Here is a 20140-nt window from a genome sequence, read left to right on the forward strand (position 1 = left end):
TATCATCAGCACATGCCACCCACATACTCAATTCGCTTTCTTAAAATTTAAGATCACACAATTGACGGGGCTTCAGATGATGGAGCTTGTGATTCAGATGAGATTTATGCCGCGAGTACCAAGCACTTGCGGAAAGAGCATTCTTTATCAACAAGTACAAATGGGGCTTTAAGTGCAACCACAGCCCCAAACAAGGGTTTTTAGTATGGTTCACTGAAACTTGTCTACAGAGGAATGCTACTTGAAACTAAATAGCATCTGCTGGCTAGAACCATCTTATATTCTAGTAACCATTCTTTACAGTACACTTTGACAACTCTACTTGACCCTTGAAGCACATAAACCACAAGACGTAAAATATGAGAAGTGCAAGCATTGACCCAAGAATTAAGTTGTGTTAAAATCACGTGATTCTAACCAAATGATCAACCAAATCCCTTACAAAACTATCTCAAGTTGTCAAAATTCAGTTCCGCTCCACAATTAGAGGGATTTTATAAGAATTCTAGAGCACCAAGCCAATTACAGAACTAGAGACTCTAGAGTCATCATGTCTCTACTAAAACTACTAATCCTTGCACCTCGCTCAGTTCACTCAATTCTTGGTAGCCACCAACACATAGGGGCAGCTTTCTCTTCTCAGCTTACTTGTTGTTGGTGGGTACCGTAAACAGGGTAAGCGCCATATGCAGCAGCTGCAGCATACATGCTTGGGTCATGTTGTGGTGGCAAAGCATAACCATAACCATCATAAACAGGTCCTCCATAGTACGCCGCTCCTGCCCACTGGTTGCCGAAATCAGTTCTAAACTGCTACAAGATAAAAAAAGAAGGGGCATGCATAAATGAGTAATGAAACTGATGGCATAATAGAAGATGATGTATTCTAAGTTCTAAAGAAACAAAAAATCCTACTTGTCAATGTCACTCCAAAAAACCACATATAAGAAATTGTTTTACTTCTTAAAACAGCAGTAACTGTCACTCAAACTAAAACAACTAACAAGCCTTATTCCAAGTGAAGAACAGACCACTCCCACAACAAGCACAATAGTGGTTGGGGTGTTTTCAGGACAGAAGGTTATAAGAAAGAGAGAATGCCTGCTTATTTGCTGGATTGCGACCCCATGAAAGTCGGACTGTTTGCTTGCCAATTACTGAGCCATTCAGTTTCGGCAATGCCTCCTCAGCATTATTTCTGTCACAAGAGGTCAAAACGGATCATATGATAACTGGTTAAATAGTGAATAGCACTAATATTACAAATGATTTACCTATTGGCAAATTGAACAAACCCACATCCTTTTCCAACTGGTATTTTAACAGAGACGATCTCGCCATACTGAGAGAAAGGCTGCCTGAGATCTTCATCAGTAACATTGGGATCAAGCCCTCCAACAAATATCTATTATTGACACACAAGTCAGCCAAATGGAGAAAAGTAACCATTGGTTAAACCATGAGAACCTCGAAGACTACTCACTGTTGTGTTTGTAGCATCTCCATCAGATTGGAACCCTTGGGCTGGTGTACCATTCAGAGCATACCCCCCTGCAATAACCGAGCAAAACTAAAGTGGATAAATAAAGATCACATTCACGCCATGGCTATGTAAATAACCATGTTTTGGAAGAGAAAATCACAAATTAAAAAATTAAAAAAACAAAAAACAGATCCAACTAAGAGAAAATACAGAGATGAACTGTAACTATTCCAGAAAGGTATAAATATTAGTTATTGTGAAATGCATGGGAAAATCTGCTCCTTCTACCACAATGAAAACTTAAGCGTGCAATGAACTTCTACCAATAGATAAATAAAAATGTTATCAGTTATTTGCTTAACAGAGTTAATACTACAGCCATTCATGCCCATGTAAAGTCTAACAACACATAAAAGATTTACCTCCAAAGTTTCACTTCAAAATAGAAAAAGCAAGTAGAACTAAATACCTTGCTGCTGATATCCAGATGATTTCCTAGGAGTTGCAGCACCAATACGCATAGGCCTGCTAGAACAATAAACACCATTCATTTCAGTCATAGCCTGTGACCTTTCATTCTCGTCGCCAAACCTCACAAAACCATAGCCCTTTGAACGGCCAGTATTGGCATCAAAGACAACTTTTGCGGCTTTAACAGATGGATATTTACTAGAAAAAGTTTCGTGCAATAAACTATCTGTAACATCTGCTGCTAAGTCTCCTACAAAAATGGAAAGATCAGGAGCATTATCTGAACGCTTGTCACCCGTACTAAATGTTGCCCAGTTCAGACGGAAGGGCTGTTCCGTGTTAGGCATTAAAATTGCAGCATAGCTCTGTAGGACTTTCTCAGCTGTAGCATGTGAAAAGAATTCTACAAATCCGTAGCCCTCTGATAAAAGAGTCTGCTTATTGCGGATAACCTTGATGGAGGCAATCTACATGATATTAGAAATAAATGTAAGTGAAAAGGGGAACCCTCTTGTGTTATTAAAGAAATGGAGGCAATATGTAGCATTCCCCTTAAAATCAGTTCCGACAGGAACTACAACAAAAATCTTTTTTAAAACAAAACCTAGCTGTAAGAAGCTTTGCCCTTTAATTAATAGAGGAGGTGATAAATCAAAATTTCATAAGAACACATAAAAAAATGCAGCTTCAAAGAAACACATAATACTTAAATATACTCAACCAAGCCTTATTGAAGGCCTATACATCATAATTCTGATTTTATTCAGTGGAAATTAGAAGAGAGGAAACTGAGTAAAACTTGGCATGCTCATCAAGTAAGACTTAATATCACATTATATAACTTAACTCTTGGACTGAGTACTAAAATATCCTTTACTTATGATATAGATTAAAGGCATTAATCACCATTAGACAAAAAAATTCACAAATAAGAGAAACACAACCTTTGGAGAGGAAAAAAAAAACTAATTTAGTTCTCATGCCTTTTTTTTTTTTTCAAAAACAAAATCTAAGTGCAAAATCATATATACTTTCACATCATGTTGCCTCTTACAGCCAAAAAGGGGAAAAAAGAAAGGTTCTTGCCTCAAAATACACTAAAGAACAAGGGCCAGAAAAGTAAGTGTTGCCATTCACAAACCCACCCAGGCCCCAAATGAACAACATTTCCAATAGCATATAATTAGAACCAACTGCACTTATTTTTCAGTTACAAGTGTTACTCTCACTACACCCATTCATATCCTCCTACCGGACTTTAATTACCAATTATGTCAAAAAAAAAATCCCTGTCCTGCTTTTTCAGTTTCACTCACAAACCTTCTACTTTTAACATTTTGTCAGGTCATATATATCATCATTCAGACAAATATTATCTGCTATAAAACTCAACCAACTACAAAAACTAACAGAAACAGAAGAAAACCCTACAAACAATATTCAGAAGCAAACCCTAAGCAGAAAACTCTAAAGACCCAACATTTAATCTAACAAAAAAAGAACTACATATTAATTTTTCTTAATACAAAATCCACTTTTCACATAAAATCCACCTCCACATCAAACAGACACATTAAAATCATGCCCAGAACAAATACACACATTAAAATCACGCCCAGAACAAAATATGCGTACGTGCACGGATATACAAAAAGCAAACAAAACAAAATAAAAATACCTCGCCGGCGGAAGCGAAGCAGCTGTGGAGGTAATTCTCGTCCATCCAGTGGTGCAAATCGCCGACCCAGATGGTCTTGTTCTCGCCGCTGCCGCCGCCGCCAGATCCCATCTGCTGCTGCTGTTGCTGCACGTGCTGCTGCGGGTGCTGCTGGTACTGGTGGTACGCCATGTAGTGTTGCGGCGGAGGCGCGTAATGCTGCGGTGGCATCATTTGGTGCTGCATTACCATCGCGGCCGCTGGGTACTGCATCGCCATCCACTGCTGCGGCGGCGGCGGCGGCTGCTGACGTGGCTGAGTACTTTGGTCCTGTTGCTGCTGCTGCTGCTGCTGCAGGGAGGAATCCGAGCCGTTGGATTGCATCTCTCTCTCTCTCTCTCTGCCTCCAAACACACAAGCCTTGGTCTTGAAACTTAAGGATTCAACGAATCTGAAAGAGAGTTAGGGAGAAGAGGAGAGAGAAAGAGGGGGTTTCCGAATCTGGGGGTTTAGAGAAAGAGAAAGTAAAGGGAGAGGGGGCGGGGCTTGGGGGAGGGATTTATTTTGAGGATGACGGATTCATGGGTTTGCTTCGAAAAACGCGGTTGTAGTCTCAGCCATCGGATGAAACGGTGAGGGCTTATCTCTACCGTCGAATCCACACACCAAAGTGAGATGAGGTTACACCCCAAGTGAGGTGAAGTTGGACACTGTTGTGGTTTTGTTAATCCGCCGCCACCCGCTTTTGGTTTTGCCCTCGAGTACCATAACAATTTTTCCTTTTTCTTTTTCTTTTTAATTTTCTAGGGTTTTCGTTAGATTCTGGTACTCTTTTTAACCTTCACCAGCGTGACGTCACGAGATCTTTTTCAGTTTCAGTGAGAATTAATTGCCGTGAAAAAATCCTGGTTTTTACCGAAAATGGATGCGTACGGGGTGAGGGCACCAGAGCGGAGGATCTGTAAGGTTCGCTCTTTATCAGGAAACTCGATCAGGTAGAATAAGAAGTTGCTTTCTGGCTTTTTTTGCCCTAAAGGAATACGGGACCAAAAATATACTATAAAATCAAATATTTTAATTGCCCATTCCGTGAACGTTAATAATGTACGCAGCTCAATGATTTTGTCATCAAAATGCCAATAATACCCTTCATTTCATTTTAGGTCAGACGGCTAACTTGAGTGAAAGCAATAGATTAGGGTTGAAGACAAAGAGGGTATTTCGGGATTATAAGATGAAAAATGCCATTTTACATCAAATACACGACCAAGTTAAGATTGTGACTGGCAACATGGATTAATCATCAATCCATGCATAGTCCCATTTCATTTGAGGCGACCATCATCAACAGTTTTTTTTTTTTTTTTGGAAAGAAAACAGATTCATTCAGAAGAACACATGTACTTCTTTTCTTTTTGTTACAAGAAGAGAACACACAACTGTAACTCATGTATTTTTTTTTTCTTTGTTATAAAAATATCTTCATTAATAATTGATGAATGTTAAAAGTGAATGAAATTAACACTCCATATTTTGCAATCAACACTCATTCTTTCCTCTCTTTTTTTGGTTGAATTTCTTATAAAGAGATAAAATTTAAGTTACCAAAAAATAAAACATGAAGTGTGGATTGTGGATTGTAAAATAGAGAGTGTGCATTTTACTTACTATTTTTCACTGTATCGAATTATGGTGATGACCTTAAAAGGTTTGTGAGCAAAATCTTCATACACCCTTAAAAGACAGTTGCAATAGCTTTTTCATGAATTTCCAAATGAGTACCTAGGACTCCTAGGTACTCCTTGTGAAAATTTATACAATCGGTTAAAAGGAAGAGGAGCTTGACCGCAAAACAATGAAATATATAGGTTTGTGATCAAAATTTTCATACACGTTAAACTAAATATTATTTCATACAATGTGATACTGTTAGTAATAAATAAATAATTAAAAAGTGATTCTATGTGTACGTATGAAAGATAATCCAACTTTATTAAGTGAGAAATTTCATACAATGGGATGACAACCAAATACACAGAGGAAAGGAAACAATATATATTACATATATAGCGCCTGCACGTATAGCTAAGATCATCATATATAGTCCACGGAGACAAGCTCATACAAATTTAACACCCAACTTATTCAACTATAGTCACTGCACGTATAGCTAAGATCATCATAAATTTAACACCCAACTTATTCAACTATAGTCATAGGTTCATGCTCTCATATGATTACAGGTCACGTACAGTAATCATGAACTTGGAACCATATAAGACTAGTATAGTGGATTAGGTTTACTGGTTTAGCTCTACTGTTGCTGGTTCAACAGAATGACCATGACCATGACCAGCACCAGGACTGTGACCTGGTTCTGTGGGTCTGTAATCATCGGGTTTTGCAACATTGCCGACTATACTAGGAGTACTACTACTAGAACTGTCATCACTTATTGTGGGTGGCACTGGTACAGAATCTGCTGCAGCTTGTAACAGGTACCGCCGCAGCAGATGGTAATTCAGACTATTGTTTCCATCTGTTGTTTTCAACAGCCTTTCTTCAGTTGAAATGACTTCATAAGAGAGAATTATGAAAAGAAGAAAAACACCGGAAAACAGAAGCTTATTGACAATGGCTGCCATGAGAGAAATTCAGCTTATTAGAAAGCTGATGAGAAGCTAGAGAAGGCAAATTAATAAGACAGAGAGATAGAGAGTGAGAGGAGCGAGAGGTGGTGCTATGCCTCCAACTGAATGTAATGAAGAGTATTTATAGAGTTTAGATGAGACTTGGCATAGTTAAGCGAAATTCTTTACATACTGTATGAGCAAAGTCAAAGTGTAAATGTAAATGGGGAATGATTATACCCTCCAAGATTCTCTTTAGAGTTTTTGGAGAATCTGCTCCTGCAATACTTGCATGTGCCATGCATGCAACTCTAGCTAAGCCAGCTAGCTGTATATATGAACGAATCAAAATGTTAATGGTTGAACTGATGGTGTCAAAACATCAATGATCAAGCCACTAGTCGCACCCTGATGAGACGTTTCCGGTACGAACCCAACGTACAGTTGACCTTAAATAGTAGTATCTGCCTCTCGGATACTTTTGCTGGTAGGTGAACAAAGTTTAGTGGGCAACTAGGAATCAATCTGCAAGTAGTAGCACTAAAATAGTATATGTGAACTTCATTCACCAAAAAGATGTATGAGTGGTTAATTTAGGTCCGCATTTTACAATCCACAATCCACACTCAACGTTTCTTTTTTTATTATCTTAAATTTTGTAATATGGATTGTAAACTATATGATGTTAAGTACTGAAAAATGATACATGGAGTGTGGATATTGTAAAATGGGGAGTGTGAATTTCACTTCTCTAATTTAAACCTTGTAATTGTGGGATTCGCGGTAAGTGCTTATTCAAATATGTTGGAATAATAAATGCATATTTTGTTTTCATATCATGTAACATTAGATCAAAATGAAAACTATATCCAAGACTTAAACTTGCATATCATAATCTGTTATATCAGGTCGGACAATTCTTAATTAGTTTCACTCTTAGGGTGAATGAGCATATTCACTAATCACCACAATTGTCGATTAATATACTTTTACTTAATAAATTTATAATTCAATGGTCCATATATTAAATTAGCCTTTAAATATCATCTCTGTCAAAATCAATCAAATCAGAAATCAATTAATTATCTAATTGAATCAAACAAATGGATGGTTCCAACAACACTTACTACTATTATGATCAACCGTTCATGTATTTTATAGAAATGGATAATTAAAAGGTCTTCAATTTGATTGATTTTTTACAGATGTAATATTTGTATTACGTTATATAACATGAATTGTTGAATTAGAAAATTATAAAGTTATCATACGTTAACCGCAAGAGATGGTGAATATGCTCATTCACTCAATGAGTGAATTTAAGAATTGTCCAGGTCAGAGGGGGAACGTCATTACGGCCAGAGATAGCCCGGGCCCCCTCAAGACACATTTAAAATCTGATGTGGCCGTGTATAATTGGTTAAAATTTATTGAGAAATTAAAAAATAATTACTCTATTTTGTATACTTTGTTAAAGAAAAATATTAATAAATTCCTTGATGTATGAGATTTCAACCTATTAATTAATGCTTTGGAGAACTAAAAATGCATGTTAAGGAATCAAATTTGAAAGGAAAACATTAATACATACTTTATTTGGAAAAGATATGTCTCTGCCTCTCGAAAGAGAGTTTTCTCCTCCGCCTCCTTTTGTTGGTAGAGGTCGTGTACTTCCGATCTAGAAGGATGGTTTTGCCTCCTTCTATGGTCCAAACTGTGGAGGTGAAGACGGGTCTCTCCGTTGAAACCTGCCTACTTTTCTCTCTCAAGCTTCTGTTGGTGGAAGTGATGTCATCAGTGAAGCGATTGGTGGCCCTTGGTGTCTGCAGCCGTCCTGGGCTATAACATTTGGGTCGCATTGGAGACCTGATGGTTATGATCATATATGGAATTTGAGGCTGGGTGTTCCATGTGACGGTGGTGCTCTCGAGCATGGCTGGGATTGGTTGTTTTTATTGGAAGATAAAGGGTCCGGTGGTACTCTCGATTCTCCTTTCCCGACAGAGGTGGATGCCGGGCTGGATTTGGGTATAAAGTATGGTGGTGGGGTTTGTTATCTTTTGCTGGCATGGGATCCATTTCTGTTTGGGTTCCTTGTTGGTATGGGTGGCATCCAGGAGGGTGGGTGCCATTAATGGTGGTGGTAGCACAAGCGTCAAATTCCGGCGAGTAGTGTTTGGCGGCGGCATCTTGACTGTAGTCTCACCTAGGGTTTGCCCTAAGTGTTTTGGTAGGGCCTGGTATTAGGCTGCTAGGGTTCAGTTTTGGGCCCATGGTATTGTTTAAATTTTGTTAGGTCGCAATACCCAGTTGCTCTGAGGATCATTTTACTAAATTAGCTTAACAGTTTTTAAGTTTTTGTTTGGAATAATGGTGCGTGGACTTTCTAAAAGGTGAGTGTACTAGGGGTTTCCTGGGTCTTATTATTGTTTCAGAATAGGTTTTAAGGTTCCCTAAGGAACGATTCTTTCTGTTGATCTTGTAAGGGTGTTTCGTTTTTGTACTGCTTGATGAATATATATAACGAGCTGATCTCTTTTCATCGGAAAATTAATACATACTTTAATATCTTCGCTCTTAATGAAATAGTATAACTATATTTTATGTATTTTTTATGAATAATTATTTATTATTTTTTCGGCCCTTCCATAAATAACTTTCTAATTCCGCCATTGATCTAGGTCTAAATGTAATAGATTAAATGTGTGAAAACGAGAGGCGATTAAGAGGCTAGGGTGAATTCAAGAATTCAATAATAGACGCCTGTTGGAGGTTATCATCATGATAGGAATCTAGGATCGCGCTTGAGGGGCTAAGCTCCTTTCGAATTTTCAATGATCGAGTATTCGAGTTCGATACAAACTCTAGGTACGTAATGCCATTTTCTAGTTGAGCATTTACTTGAGCCCGGCCACGATTAATTTCTCTCAACTTCAAGTCCTCGGCCCCCAGATTAACTATGAGATCACCATGACTCGACTAAGTTGGTCGATAGTTAATTAAGAAACACAATGATCTGGGATTCCATAGATATGATCCTTCGACAAAACAAACAAATGCAACATATATTGTAACAAGTACACCTTATTATTAATGGGGTCGAAGATTAATTTGCTGAGGGTGGGAAACAACTTAAAAGGAAATTAACGTGAGAAGCCACTAGTACATTAAAATACATATATACAGTGATTCCGAATCATCGTTTACATTGGATCCAAAAAATTAATGGTGATCGACCAATGAAGAAAAATCAAGTTTAAGAAACTAAGATTTGGTTAAGCGTGCGGGAAATCCAAACTAAATTAATTAAGGATATTGAGGCATTACTAGAAGTGCCAGACAGACTGCTGCAAGTGATACAAATCTTTGACCAATTAGTGTATGCGCACTGAGGTTTTCAAGTTTAACTCATTCTAGGAAAAGAAAGGACCACAGGGCTTGAAACCCCACAAACACGTATACATCCATGGCAGCCCCTCATAGCCCCAGCTATGCAGGATTGCTGGTAGGAAATCAATAAAGTAATTGATTGATTAATGTTAATTCAAATTAGTTAAAACTGTACGTGGTCGCTTTTCTTCTTGGTGAAAATGAAGGGAGTGGCGGTGGTTAATTGGCTCCTAGAGTCAGGGAAGAAGTTGGTTTGGCGAGGTCAGTGCAGCTCGGACCGTAGAAGATGGTGAGTCGCTTTGTAAGTACTGTGCGTGATATTTGTATGATCGAGATGTCAAATCTGAGTCGCTGAAAACAATGTGCGTGTCGGTGTGTGTCAGTCGTGGTCGAAATGATCGGGTAGGAATATTCTTTTGATATGAAAGGTAGACGAGGACCTGCACGTATAACATGGATGGTAGGGCTGTACGTGATAAGTGATTCCGCTTGCTTTGACGGCGCAAATTTGCTTTGGTTGCAGAGAGATGTCAAATCGAGAGATTGGACCTGCAACTGTGGTTTTTAGTTTCGGTACCGGAATATGGCCGGAGTCTCCGCGATGAGAAAGCGTCAAAATTCTAAACATGTTGAAGTCCACTAGCAGGCGCATAACTTGGAGTTCACCGGAATTTGATATACAATTTTTATTGTAAGTTTATACGACAGGCGAGAGATTTAGTAGCTATATGTATACAAAAACAAGTTTTGAAAGGCGAGAGAAAGAGACTCTAGTGAAATGAGGGTCATAATAGCTTACCCTAGCAATTGGGGTTTCAAATAAGCTACTGGACTTGAAAGATGATAACATTTTTTGAGAAAATAAACCATCTATTAATAACTAAACAGGTTACATATCATCGGATCCAACGAGAGGGACAAACGTGAGCTAAAAAAGCTCAACCCCAACCCAATTTAACCTATCCTATGTATAACGATACAACCCCGCCACCAGCATTTAGATGAACTGTTTCCACCCGTTCGGACACCGCGTCCCAAAACAACCAAACCACGTGTAAGGGTAAGTCACCATCACGCTGATAACCAAAAAGCACCAACAAACGCCCAAAAACACCAAAACAACCAAAACACCAAACAAAGACAACGACACTATCTAGAAACACCCAAACCCTCGCTCACAAGAGGAGGGACTTATTTAAAAAGTACAACAAAAAACCAAACAAGGAAAAACTAAGCAAATCGAAAGCAAAAGACCACCAGAGAGACCCAAGAACAAAAGCCCAAAAGGGTCACCAAAGAGATCACTTAGGCCCATCTTCTTGGTTTGGACAAGTCCACTACTCCTCCCAGACCCGTCATGCACCACAGTACGGCCACGTTCCGGCCTACCACATCGCCGCGTCGCCACCCACAATTTGCACCATCTCCGCGATCCAAACCGCCGAGCCACGCTAGCGCAACCTGCATCACCTCGGAAACACCATCCCCGAGCTAGGCCTCGCAATCCCCATCGCCGTTGAGCAAGACCCATGGCGTCGTCGATCAAAGAAGCCATCTGCGGGGATCAGACGATCAGTAAATCAATCTATGCCGCAAGACCATCGCCCTCGCCACCATCCCAGCCAAACCATCTGACGAACCGGAGAGAATCCCTTAGATGAAATCCTTGGGCAGTAGATCCCCCGTCCGACAGCAACCCCAAGACGACGGCGAGGCCGGACATCCGAGTGCCGCCGGACGAGAACAATAATTGCAAGCCTGAAAGATGATAACAATTAAATGTATTGATCAACGACTTCAATTTATTAGTCTGAAAAGCCTGTATACATGCTTTATCAAATTACCAATAATAATAAGATTATAAAACATGAGAATTTAAATACATATAAAGTTTTGCATGGTTTGAGATGCTGGAGGGGTGTCATGGGACCACCCATAGAACGGAATGGCATGCCATGTCATGCTGACCATTCATAGAACGTGATGTTTAGAACGTGTTCCGATTGGCGAAACACTGAAACCTCAAACGATATATTTTTTTAATAAATTTTATTGTAATAAGACTTTGAAAAATTATAAAATAAAAAGTCATGATTTTTAGTTCTGTAAGTTAGAGAAGTGTTTGAAAATCATTAATCAAGGGTGAAAAAAATTTTGTAGAAAAATAAGAACATGCGATGTAGACAAAGTATCCACAATTTTAGGTAGAAATCATAATTTTAAAAATTCATTAATTTTTTGTTGCCATTTTCCAACTACTGTGCCGTCGGTCTGTCGATGAACGAATCATTTCGACTCAAAAAAAAAAAAAAAAAGAGTAGCAAGAGGTGTGAATTGGGCCTGTAAATCCCACTAACTAAAACGGGCCTGGGCTTGCAGTAAGATCCTCACTCACATAAAACGGCCCAATCCATTTGAGGCTCTACACCCAAACGGTCAATTACCGCGTAAAAGAGACCCGACTGTGCCACGAGGAAAATATGGGAGTTTCTTTCAAACCGACCAAAGGAAAGGAAAGCCCAAAATGTGGTCAAAATCTCGTTTGCGTAATTCTCACACAAAAACAAGAAGAAGCGGAAGCTCAGAAATTTATAAAGAGAGAGGAGAAAAAAAAAGAAAGACGAAGACAGGGAAAGGGGTGCTGGTGTTGTGTTTGGCGCAAAACGAATATACCCTTTCCTAAATGCTCAAGTTCCTGGCAGACATTCCAACCCCTATTCGCTTCGCTTCTCTCTTCTAACACCTCTTATTCTTCTCTGCGCTTACGATTTCCGCATCCGATCAACTTCGTCTCCGATTTCGGCTTCTACCAGGTCATTTTCGTCTCCCCTCAGTTTTAATTATTATTCTTATTAGCTCCGCTTGTTCTGGTTTGGTTTGAATTAATGAAATCCAACCCTAGTCGTTGTTTTTGGCGCTGAATTTGAATTTCCGTGTGCTTGAGTTGCAGTTGGCTTTTGCTGTGCGTTGCTCTCCTTTTTTTTTTTTTTAGTAGTTCGATTAGTTTTCGGCTTAGTTGCATTTGCAAAAGCAGTAATCTTGGTTAGTGTTTTTTTTTGTGTGTGTGTGTGTTTAATGAGTTGGGTTTACTTCTCGTTCTTATTGAAGTTGGGATTTTTGTTTTTGTCACTGCAATGTGGTTCTGATTATTGCTGTCTGATTCATTAGTTTGTTTTGGGATTGGAATTTGGTGGTGTGATTGATGACCCAGTCTTGGTCAGCGGATTTTTTTTTTTTTCCTTTTCTAGCTCGCGGGGGATCAAAATATGGTAGTTTATATTTGAAAGTTGTTTACTTTAATAATGATGGTAAAATAAAGATGTTTACTTGCAATGCTGAAGCTTTTATCTGTACAACTGTGATGTGCATGAGGGTCAAAGACCCGGAAAATGATGATCCTTGTTTTGGCCACATTTATTATTTTACATCTTTCCTATATGAGTTTCTTTTGCTCTTTTTATGAGTGTTCCTCCTGTGTTGACACTTCTCCCATGTAATCTTTTCTGCTCAGGACATCGGAGTTGGTCCATGCGGTGATTCCGGCAAACACATTGTTGGTTTATTTGTAATCACTTGAAGCAGTGCGAGTTCATTTGATGGGATCTAATAAGCAGTCTGCTGGTTTTCTAGATACTTTAAAAATGGAGAGGGTTAGAACAATTCTAACCCATACATATCCTTATCCCCATGAGCATTCACGTCATGCCATAATTGCTGTTGTTGTGGGTTGCTTGTTTTTTATCTCCTCCGACAACATCAATACCCTTGTAGAGAAGCTAGACAACAATATTAAGTGGTGGTCTATGTATGCCTGTTTGCTGGGTTTCTTCTATTTCTTTTCATCTCCATTCATAGGGAAGACTATCAAACCAAGTTATTCAAATTTCAGTCGGTGGTAAGTACATTTGTAATGAATCCTATGCCACTTGTATCTGTACTTTGCACTGCCTCATCTGCACTGAATTAATCATGCATGTAAATGTATCTGAATTCATAGAGATAAATACAGAGTTCTAACTCTGGGAGATAATTTTGCAGGTATATAACCTGGATTCTTGTGGCAGCTGTCTATCATCTCCCAAAATTAAAATCAATGGGAGTTGATATAAGGATGAGTCTGTCTTTGGGTTTTAATGTATTTGTCACTTCTGTCCTGTTTCTTCTTTTCTTCCACATTGTATTTATTGGCCTCTGGTACATCGGTCTCGTGTCACGTGTAGCTGGAAGGAGGCCAGCAATTTTAACAATCCTCCAAAACTGTGCTGTAAGTCCTAAAATCATTTTTCTAACTGTTAATGTTTCCAGTATTTTTAGTCACTTGCTATGTAGCAGAGAAGAAACTTGGAATGTTCATGCAACAAACTATAAAGTCTGGATGTCTTTTCATGCATCTTTTCTTTTCTTCATGTAGGTTCTTAGCGTAGCCTGCTGTATATTTTACAGTCATTGTGGAAACCGAGCTATCCTGAGAGAGAGACAACTGGATAAAAGAAATTCTTTGTCTTTGTTTAATTTCTGGAAGAAAGATGAGAGAAATACGTGGCTTTCTAAATTCCTTCGAATGAATGAGCTGAAAGATGAGGTCTGCTCCTACTGGTTTGCTCCGGTAGGGTCTGCAAGTGATTATCCACTTTTGTCCAAGTGGGTCATCTATGGTGAGGTACAGGTAGAACAAGTAAATGATTTTTCCCACCACTTCGTATTTTTGTGCTATTTATAATATTAGTGTTATAACTCTATTGTCATATATTTATTTATTATTATTTCTATTTCTCAGTTAGCATGCAATGGTTCATGTGCTGGTTCGTCGGATGGAATATCCCCATTATACTCATTATGGGCCACATTCATAGGCCTGTATATTGCTAATTATGTAGTGGAGAGGTCAACAGGGTAAGTGATATATTGCAACATGTTTTATGTATTATGCATAAATAATTGATTGTTGTCTCTTGTAGAGAATGATATCTTTTCCGACTTAACTTTCTGTGTTTAAAGTTTGGATTTCCATGGTCTGTTCTGTAAATGTTACCTTCATGGCTATAGTTGGATTCAAATTGCTGGTAGGACCTGGTGTTCTTGGTTGCTGTATAATTTATTCCATCTCTCTTGTTAACCGAACATGTAATTGTGAAGATTGAAGTGGAAAACCTTAGACATGATGAGCTTGTGACCTCCAAACAAATGACATATTATCATGGTTTAAACAAATGACATTATAGTTTAAAGTTTCTAATTGCTTATATTATCATGTCACTTCATTGTAAACCATATTAAAAAAATTAAAACGAAAGAATGGAGTAATTTGAAAATCGTTATGTTATTTTCATAACTACTTCATACATGGTGTGCTATTTTTCTTGGAGGGGTATAGAATGTCAAACTAATCTTTTTTTTTTTTGGTCAACCATGACAAACTAATCTGTGTTTCACTGTCTATGGATTATATAATTGACTCTACTTGGACAGCTGGTATTGGCCTTTTGTTGTTATAACTAAGGGGCCTGTATAGTTTGACAGTTACCTTGCATGTGTAATTATTGTGTAAAACTTTCAGCTGGAATATGGTAGCTAGGTGCTGATCCCATAATGCTTACAATTGGATTAGATATTTGATTTATGTCCTTACACTTCTTTACTTTTATAATAGTTGCCTTGTGCTTCTTGTTCCTCAAATAACCAGGTGGGCACTCACTCATCCTTTGTCTGTAGAAGAACATGAGAAGTCGAAGAAGAAGCAAATGAAGCCTGATTTTTTGGATATGGTTCCTTGGTATTCAGGGTATCTCTCTCGCTCTCTATCATCTCCCCTTTATTTCTGTGCTTTTCTTAAGGAGAGTTGAACAGAGATATCTTCATATAGTTGCATTCCCTTTGCTGATGGCTATATGTTGCAGAACATCAGCTGATTTGTTCAAGACTGTTTTTGACCTCCTGGTATCAGTAACTGTCTTTGTTGGCCGGTTTGACATGCGTATGATGCAGGTAAGATCGTTCATACCATTTAGAAATTTATTTATTTGTAAATTTATTTCATTATGTAGTATTATTGAAGATGTCTTCCCTTATTTGTAATTCACAAAGATAAAAATGATAAGGTGGATAGTATTCTATAAAATAGATGTTTTATACTTTAAGAATTATGAAGGAAGAAAATGTATTTTTTTAATCATCTTTCATATATTGTCTTTTCAAAAATTGATCACTTTGTAAGATGGTGTAGTAATTGAAAAGGGTGTAATACACATTATTTTCTTAACTTTTTGGCATCTCCTCCACCTCCTTTAATGCTAATGGCTCTTTCTTTTTTCCTTCTGCATTTTTATTTGTCCCTTTCCAATCATTAGGCAGCAATGAGCAAGATCAGTGACGGAGCTTCACAAGGGGATCTTTTATATGATGATTTTGTTGAGAAGGATGATCTATGGTTTGACTTCATGGCTGATACTGGCGATGGTGGAAACTCATCTTATTCTGTGGCTCGGCTCCTCGCTCAGCCTTCCATCAATGTCAGCAAAGACGATTCTGTACTTAACCTACCACGTGGAGACCTACTACTTATCGGAGGAGATCTTGCGTAAGTCCAATATTCTTATTAGGGCATTGGGGATCAATTATTATATAGATATTTGTTTTCTGGTAATTAAAAGGTAAAACAATTTCTTTTTAATCTGTGTTGCAGTTGTGATATTGGATAAATCTAGATCGATTAGCTTTTCAAAACGATTTTAGGTAAATTGAATTTTTGATTAAAAATTTTGAGTGAGTTTACACAGTTAAAAATTTTTCCAAATTTCTTTTGCCTTTGATGTTTCTTTTGGACCTTTGTTTACCAAGAGACCTCAACCTCATGATTTCTGCTGTTTATTCATTTAGGCATATGTAAACATATCTGACAATGATATTTTTATCTAGTTGAATACATATTAATATAGTCTGATATGTCATGCTTCTGGTCTAGGTATCCTAATCCTTCAGCCTTCACCTATGAAAGGCGTCTCTTTTGTCCTTTTGAGTATGCTCTCCAGCCCCCTTCATGGTCTAAACAAGAGCATATAGCTGTAGATAAACCTGAGCTACCTTGTGGCGTGTCTGAACTAAAGCAATATGATGGGCCCCAGTGTTTTGTCATTCCTGGAAACCATGGTAGGCCTTATATCTCAGTCTGAGCTTCTTTTTCTATCTTGTCCCACCACCAACACAACAAAAAGAGAGATCAACCTACAAACTAGATTGTTAATATGGGGCTGTAACAATTTCTTTTCTTTTTGGCATTACAGATTGGTTTGATGGACTAAATACATTTATGAGGTATATATGTCATAAGAGCTGGTTGGGTGGGTGGCTTATGCCTCAAAAGAAGAGTTATTTTGCTCTGAAACTCCCTAAAAAATGGTGGGTATTTGGTCTTGATCTGGCACTCCATGGCGATATTGATGTGTACCAATTCAAATTCTTTTCAGAACTAGTAAAGAACAAGGTATTTCTTGTTTTGTTTTGTTTTTTTTTAATAGTTTTCTAACTTTCCTTTAAACTTTTACCCATTGTTTACTTGCTACCTTTTTGAGTTGTTTCTTTGGTCCTCTGCTTTTCTTAAACTTGTTGGAGATTAATAATTTGGGCCACCATTTATACAGGCCTTTTAATTTTTTCTAGATGCTCCATTTTTCCAATAGTGAACTAGAGAGAATCCCCAATTTCACATTCAGCATTAGGTTACGTAATCATATATTTATTTATTTTTGGTCAATAAAAACATAACTCATACAAAAAAAAAAAAACATAACTCATGATCATATATTTCTGCCTGTTTGTATAGTAGAAATGTTGTATATACCAACTTATGAGTGTTCTTATTTTTTTTTTGGTCAATAAAAACATAACTCGTACCAAAAAAAAAAACATAACTCATGATCATATATCTCTGCCTGTTTGTATAGTAGAAATGTTGTATATACCAACTTATGAGTGTTCTTATGTCCTTAGTTGTCGGGCTACAAATTTGATTGCTAGTGCTGTGCTTGATGCATGTGAACCGTCATATGTGATGCAATATATGCTGACCAGGGATGCCTGTGGGGCTTTTACTCCTTTGCTCTTTTCTGATGGTAAATTCTCATTTCTTCATGTTTGTTGTAGGTAGGAGAAGATGATTCTGTAATCATTATGACACATGAGCCAAACTGGCTTCTTGACTGGTACTGGAATGATGTATCTGGAAAGAATGTTGCACATCTGATATGTGATCATTTGAAAGGAAGGTGTAAGCTACGAGTGGCTGGAGATTTGCATCATTATATGCGTCATTCATTTGTTAGGTCAGAGGACCCAGTTCAAGTGCAACATTTACTTGTAAACGGTTGTGGTGGGGCTTTTCTACATCCCACACATGTATTCAGTAATTTTAAGAAATTTTATGGAGCATCGTATGAGACCAAGGCTGCTTATCCTTCATTTGAAGATTCAAGTAGGGTAAGTTGTAATTATAGTGTTTGTCCAACTGCCACTACCAAGTTCAAGTTTTGTATGTATATCCTTTCAAATCTTGGGGCTAATGAGTTATTTTCACTTGTATGCAGATTGCTTTAGGAAATATTTTAAAGTTTCGGAAGAAGAACTGGCAATTTGATTTTATTGGTGGCATTATATACTTTCTATTGGTCTTTTCTATGTTCCCACAGGTGAGTCTTTAATTGCTTCTCTATTTTTTGTGATATTCAATGATAATTCCCCTGACTTTGCTTCTTCCCCATTGGATTTGAACAATTATGAATTTATGATATCTTTCTTGGTCTCTTTCTGGAATTGAAATAATATTTACCTCATCAATCTTTTAAATTTGAGTTCTTTTGCTTCTTAGAGCTTTCCAAATGCCAAATCATTTCATCTCTGTTTACACAGACGTGAATATTACTTCCTTACTGGCCAGTGACATTTTCTAATTTTCCTTTCCATTTTGTAGTGTAAGCTCAATCATATCTTGCGAGAGGACTCATTTCCTGGTCACTTGAGGTCTTTCTTTGGAACAGTGTGGAATGCTTTTGTGTACATGCTGGAGCACTCTTATGTATCGTTAGCAGGTGCTGTGGTGTTGCTGATTGTAGCAGTCACATTTGTCCCCTCCAAAGTGTCTCGTAAGAAACGGGTTATGATTGGAGTTCTTCATGTGTCTGCGCACCTGGCTGCAGCTCTAATTCTTATGTTGCTGTTGGAACTTGGTGTTGAGATGTGCGTCCAGCATCAACTACTAGGAACTTCAGGTAGCCATTTTTTATGTCATGGGTTTTTGTTCTGAACCATATTATTAGTTTGTGTGATTATGTTAACTCAGATAAGTGAAGTGACTTTAGTATTTGGTTGAGTCAGTCAATATATTCATATGACATAAAAATACATATGATGGTGTGTAAGCAGATTGAAATGTACCCTTTCCCGGTCGAGAACATATATATGTACAATGGTTATTATCTTCATAATCACCTGACATCTTATTGTAATTTCTTACTTTTTCAAATGATAGGTTTTGACTAAAATGCTAATGGTAGCAAACAGTATGTTGTCTGATGATGAAAGTTTTAATTTTCAGGCTATCACACATTATATGAGTGGTACCGGTCAGCAGAGAGTGAGCACTTTCCAGATCCAACTGGCCTTCGTGCTCGTATAGAACAATGGACCTTTGGTCTTTATCCAGCATGCATCAAGTATTTCATGTCTGCATTTGATGTTCCAGAGGTATGGAAATCTCTTTTGTATACTTACTTTTCCCTTTATTTGTTAGATTCTCATCATCAAGACATATTATCAGGTTATGGCAGTCACCCGGAACAATATATGCAAGAATGGGATGGAATCACTCTCTAGACTGGGCGCTTGTATATATTATGCTTCTGTCTTCCTTTATTTTTGGGTCTTCTCTACTCCAGTGGTTTCTTTGGTGTTTGGCAGCTACCTATATGTTTGCATTAATTGGTTGCACATACACTTTGATGAAGCATTCTCCTCCTTGCGAATTGCTAACTACAAATCATTCACTCGATTTCACATTAATATTGATGGGGATCTTGAAGTGTATACTCTTGCAGTCGATAAGGTAAGAAAGGCTGGTTTACTTTCCAATGACCTATTTGGGACTTTTGAGAGTTGCTTATAATTAAAACATGCAGGTTCCAAAAGAATGGAAGCTGGACCCTGATTGGGATGCGGAGCCAAAACAACCGCAACAGATGAGCCATCGGAGGAAGTTTCCTAGTAAATGGAGTGCAAAAGCTGCTCAGCAAGACCCACTACATAATGTTAAGATAGTTGATCACTTTGTAATTCGACAAACAGATAAAACTGACGTAGCAGGAAGTGATGGGTCAGTAATTCGCTGATCGAGGCTTGCTCTTTTTGTAACATTAATGTAGTTACCTTTAGGTAGCAATGAAAGAAAAGAAAGAAGAAAAATGAGTAGTTTTTTTTATTGGTAATGTTATACATCTTGATTTCCCATTAGTCCAGCTAACC

The 20140-nt window shown here is 37.9% G+C and overlaps 2 protein-coding genes across 8 annotated transcripts; one reads left to right on the forward strand and one right to left on the reverse strand.

Annotated features, from left to right (window-relative positions):
- Nucleotides 1-375: 375 nt before the first annotated feature.
- On the reverse strand, nucleotides 376-4307 carry LOC112168767 (polyadenylate-binding protein RBP47). 2 transcript variants are annotated; one of them, XM_024305678.2, is made up of 6 exons: nucleotides 3633-4307; nucleotides 1953-2421; nucleotides 1484-1551; nucleotides 1275-1405; nucleotides 1102-1198; nucleotides 376-813 (listed from the first exon to the last, which is right to left on the reverse strand). In XM_024305678.2, the coding sequence occupies exons 1-6, from the start codon at nucleotides 3993-3995 to the stop codon at nucleotides 640-642; spliced, it is 1302 nt and encodes a 433-aa protein (XP_024161446.1). In that variant the 5' UTR covers nucleotides 3996-4307; the 3' UTR covers nucleotides 376-639. The 2 variants fall into 2 exon arrangements, with proteins under 2 accessions (XP_024161446.1, XP_024161447.1); XM_024305679.2 differs by having other exon boundaries at nucleotides 376-810; nucleotides 3633-4305.
- A 7921-nt stretch (nucleotides 4308-12228) lies between these two features.
- LOC112170470 lies at nucleotides 12229-20110 on the forward strand. Of its 6 annotated transcripts, none has more exons than XM_024307770.2 (16): nucleotides 12229-12444; nucleotides 13143-13526; nucleotides 13670-13895; nucleotides 14043-14306; nucleotides 14409-14524; nucleotides 15282-15413; nucleotides 15529-15616; nucleotides 15979-16208; nucleotides 16593-16777; nucleotides 16912-17111; nucleotides 17771-18103; nucleotides 18211-18312; nucleotides 18594-18891; nucleotides 19218-19366; nucleotides 19440-19724; nucleotides 19798-20110. In XM_024307770.2, exons 2-16 carry the CDS (start codon nucleotides 13228-13230, stop codon nucleotides 20005-20007), a joined length of 3117 nt encoding a protein of 1038 aa, XP_024163538.1. In that variant the 5' UTR covers nucleotides 12229-12444; nucleotides 13143-13227; the 3' UTR covers nucleotides 20008-20110. The 6 variants fall into 6 exon arrangements, with proteins under 6 accessions (XP_024163538.1, XP_024163541.1, XP_024163539.1 ...); XM_024307773.2 differs by having other exon boundaries at nucleotides 15315-15413; XM_024307771.2 differs by having other exon boundaries at nucleotides 14043-14297.
- The last annotated feature ends 30 nt before the right edge of the window (nucleotides 20111-20140 follow it).

The sequence above is a fragment of the Rosa chinensis genome, chromosome 6 (assembly GCF_002994745.2).
Source record: "Rosa chinensis cultivar Old Blush chromosome 6, RchiOBHm-V2, whole genome shotgun sequence".
NCBI lineage: Eukaryota > Viridiplantae > Streptophyta > Magnoliopsida > Rosales > Rosaceae > Rosa > Rosa chinensis.

Coding starts and splice junctions, on each gene's coding strand:
- LOC112168767 (XM_024305678.2), bottom strand. CDS start 3,995: ATGCAATCCAACGGCTCGGATTCCTCCCTGCAGCAGCAGCAGCAGCAG. Junction 1,552..1,952: donor ATCTGGATATCAGCAGCAAG/GTATTTAGTTCT, acceptor CGGTTATTGCAG/GGGGGTATGCTCTGAATGGT. Junction 814..1,101: donor GCAATCCAGCAAATAAGCAG/GCATTCTCTCTT, acceptor TTTATCTTGTAG/CAGTTTAGAACTGATTTCGG.
- LOC112170470 (XM_024307770.2), top strand. CDS start 13,228: ATGGGATCTAATAAGCAGTCTGCTGGTTTTCTAGATACTTTAAAAATG. Junction 14,307..14,408: donor GTGAGGTACAGGTAGAACAA/GTAAATGATTTT, acceptor TCTATTTCTCAG/TTAGCATGCAATGGTTCATG. Junction 15,414..15,528: donor ATGGTTCCTTGGTATTCAGG/GTATCTCTCTCG, acceptor TATATGTTGCAG/AACATCAGCTGATTTGTTCA.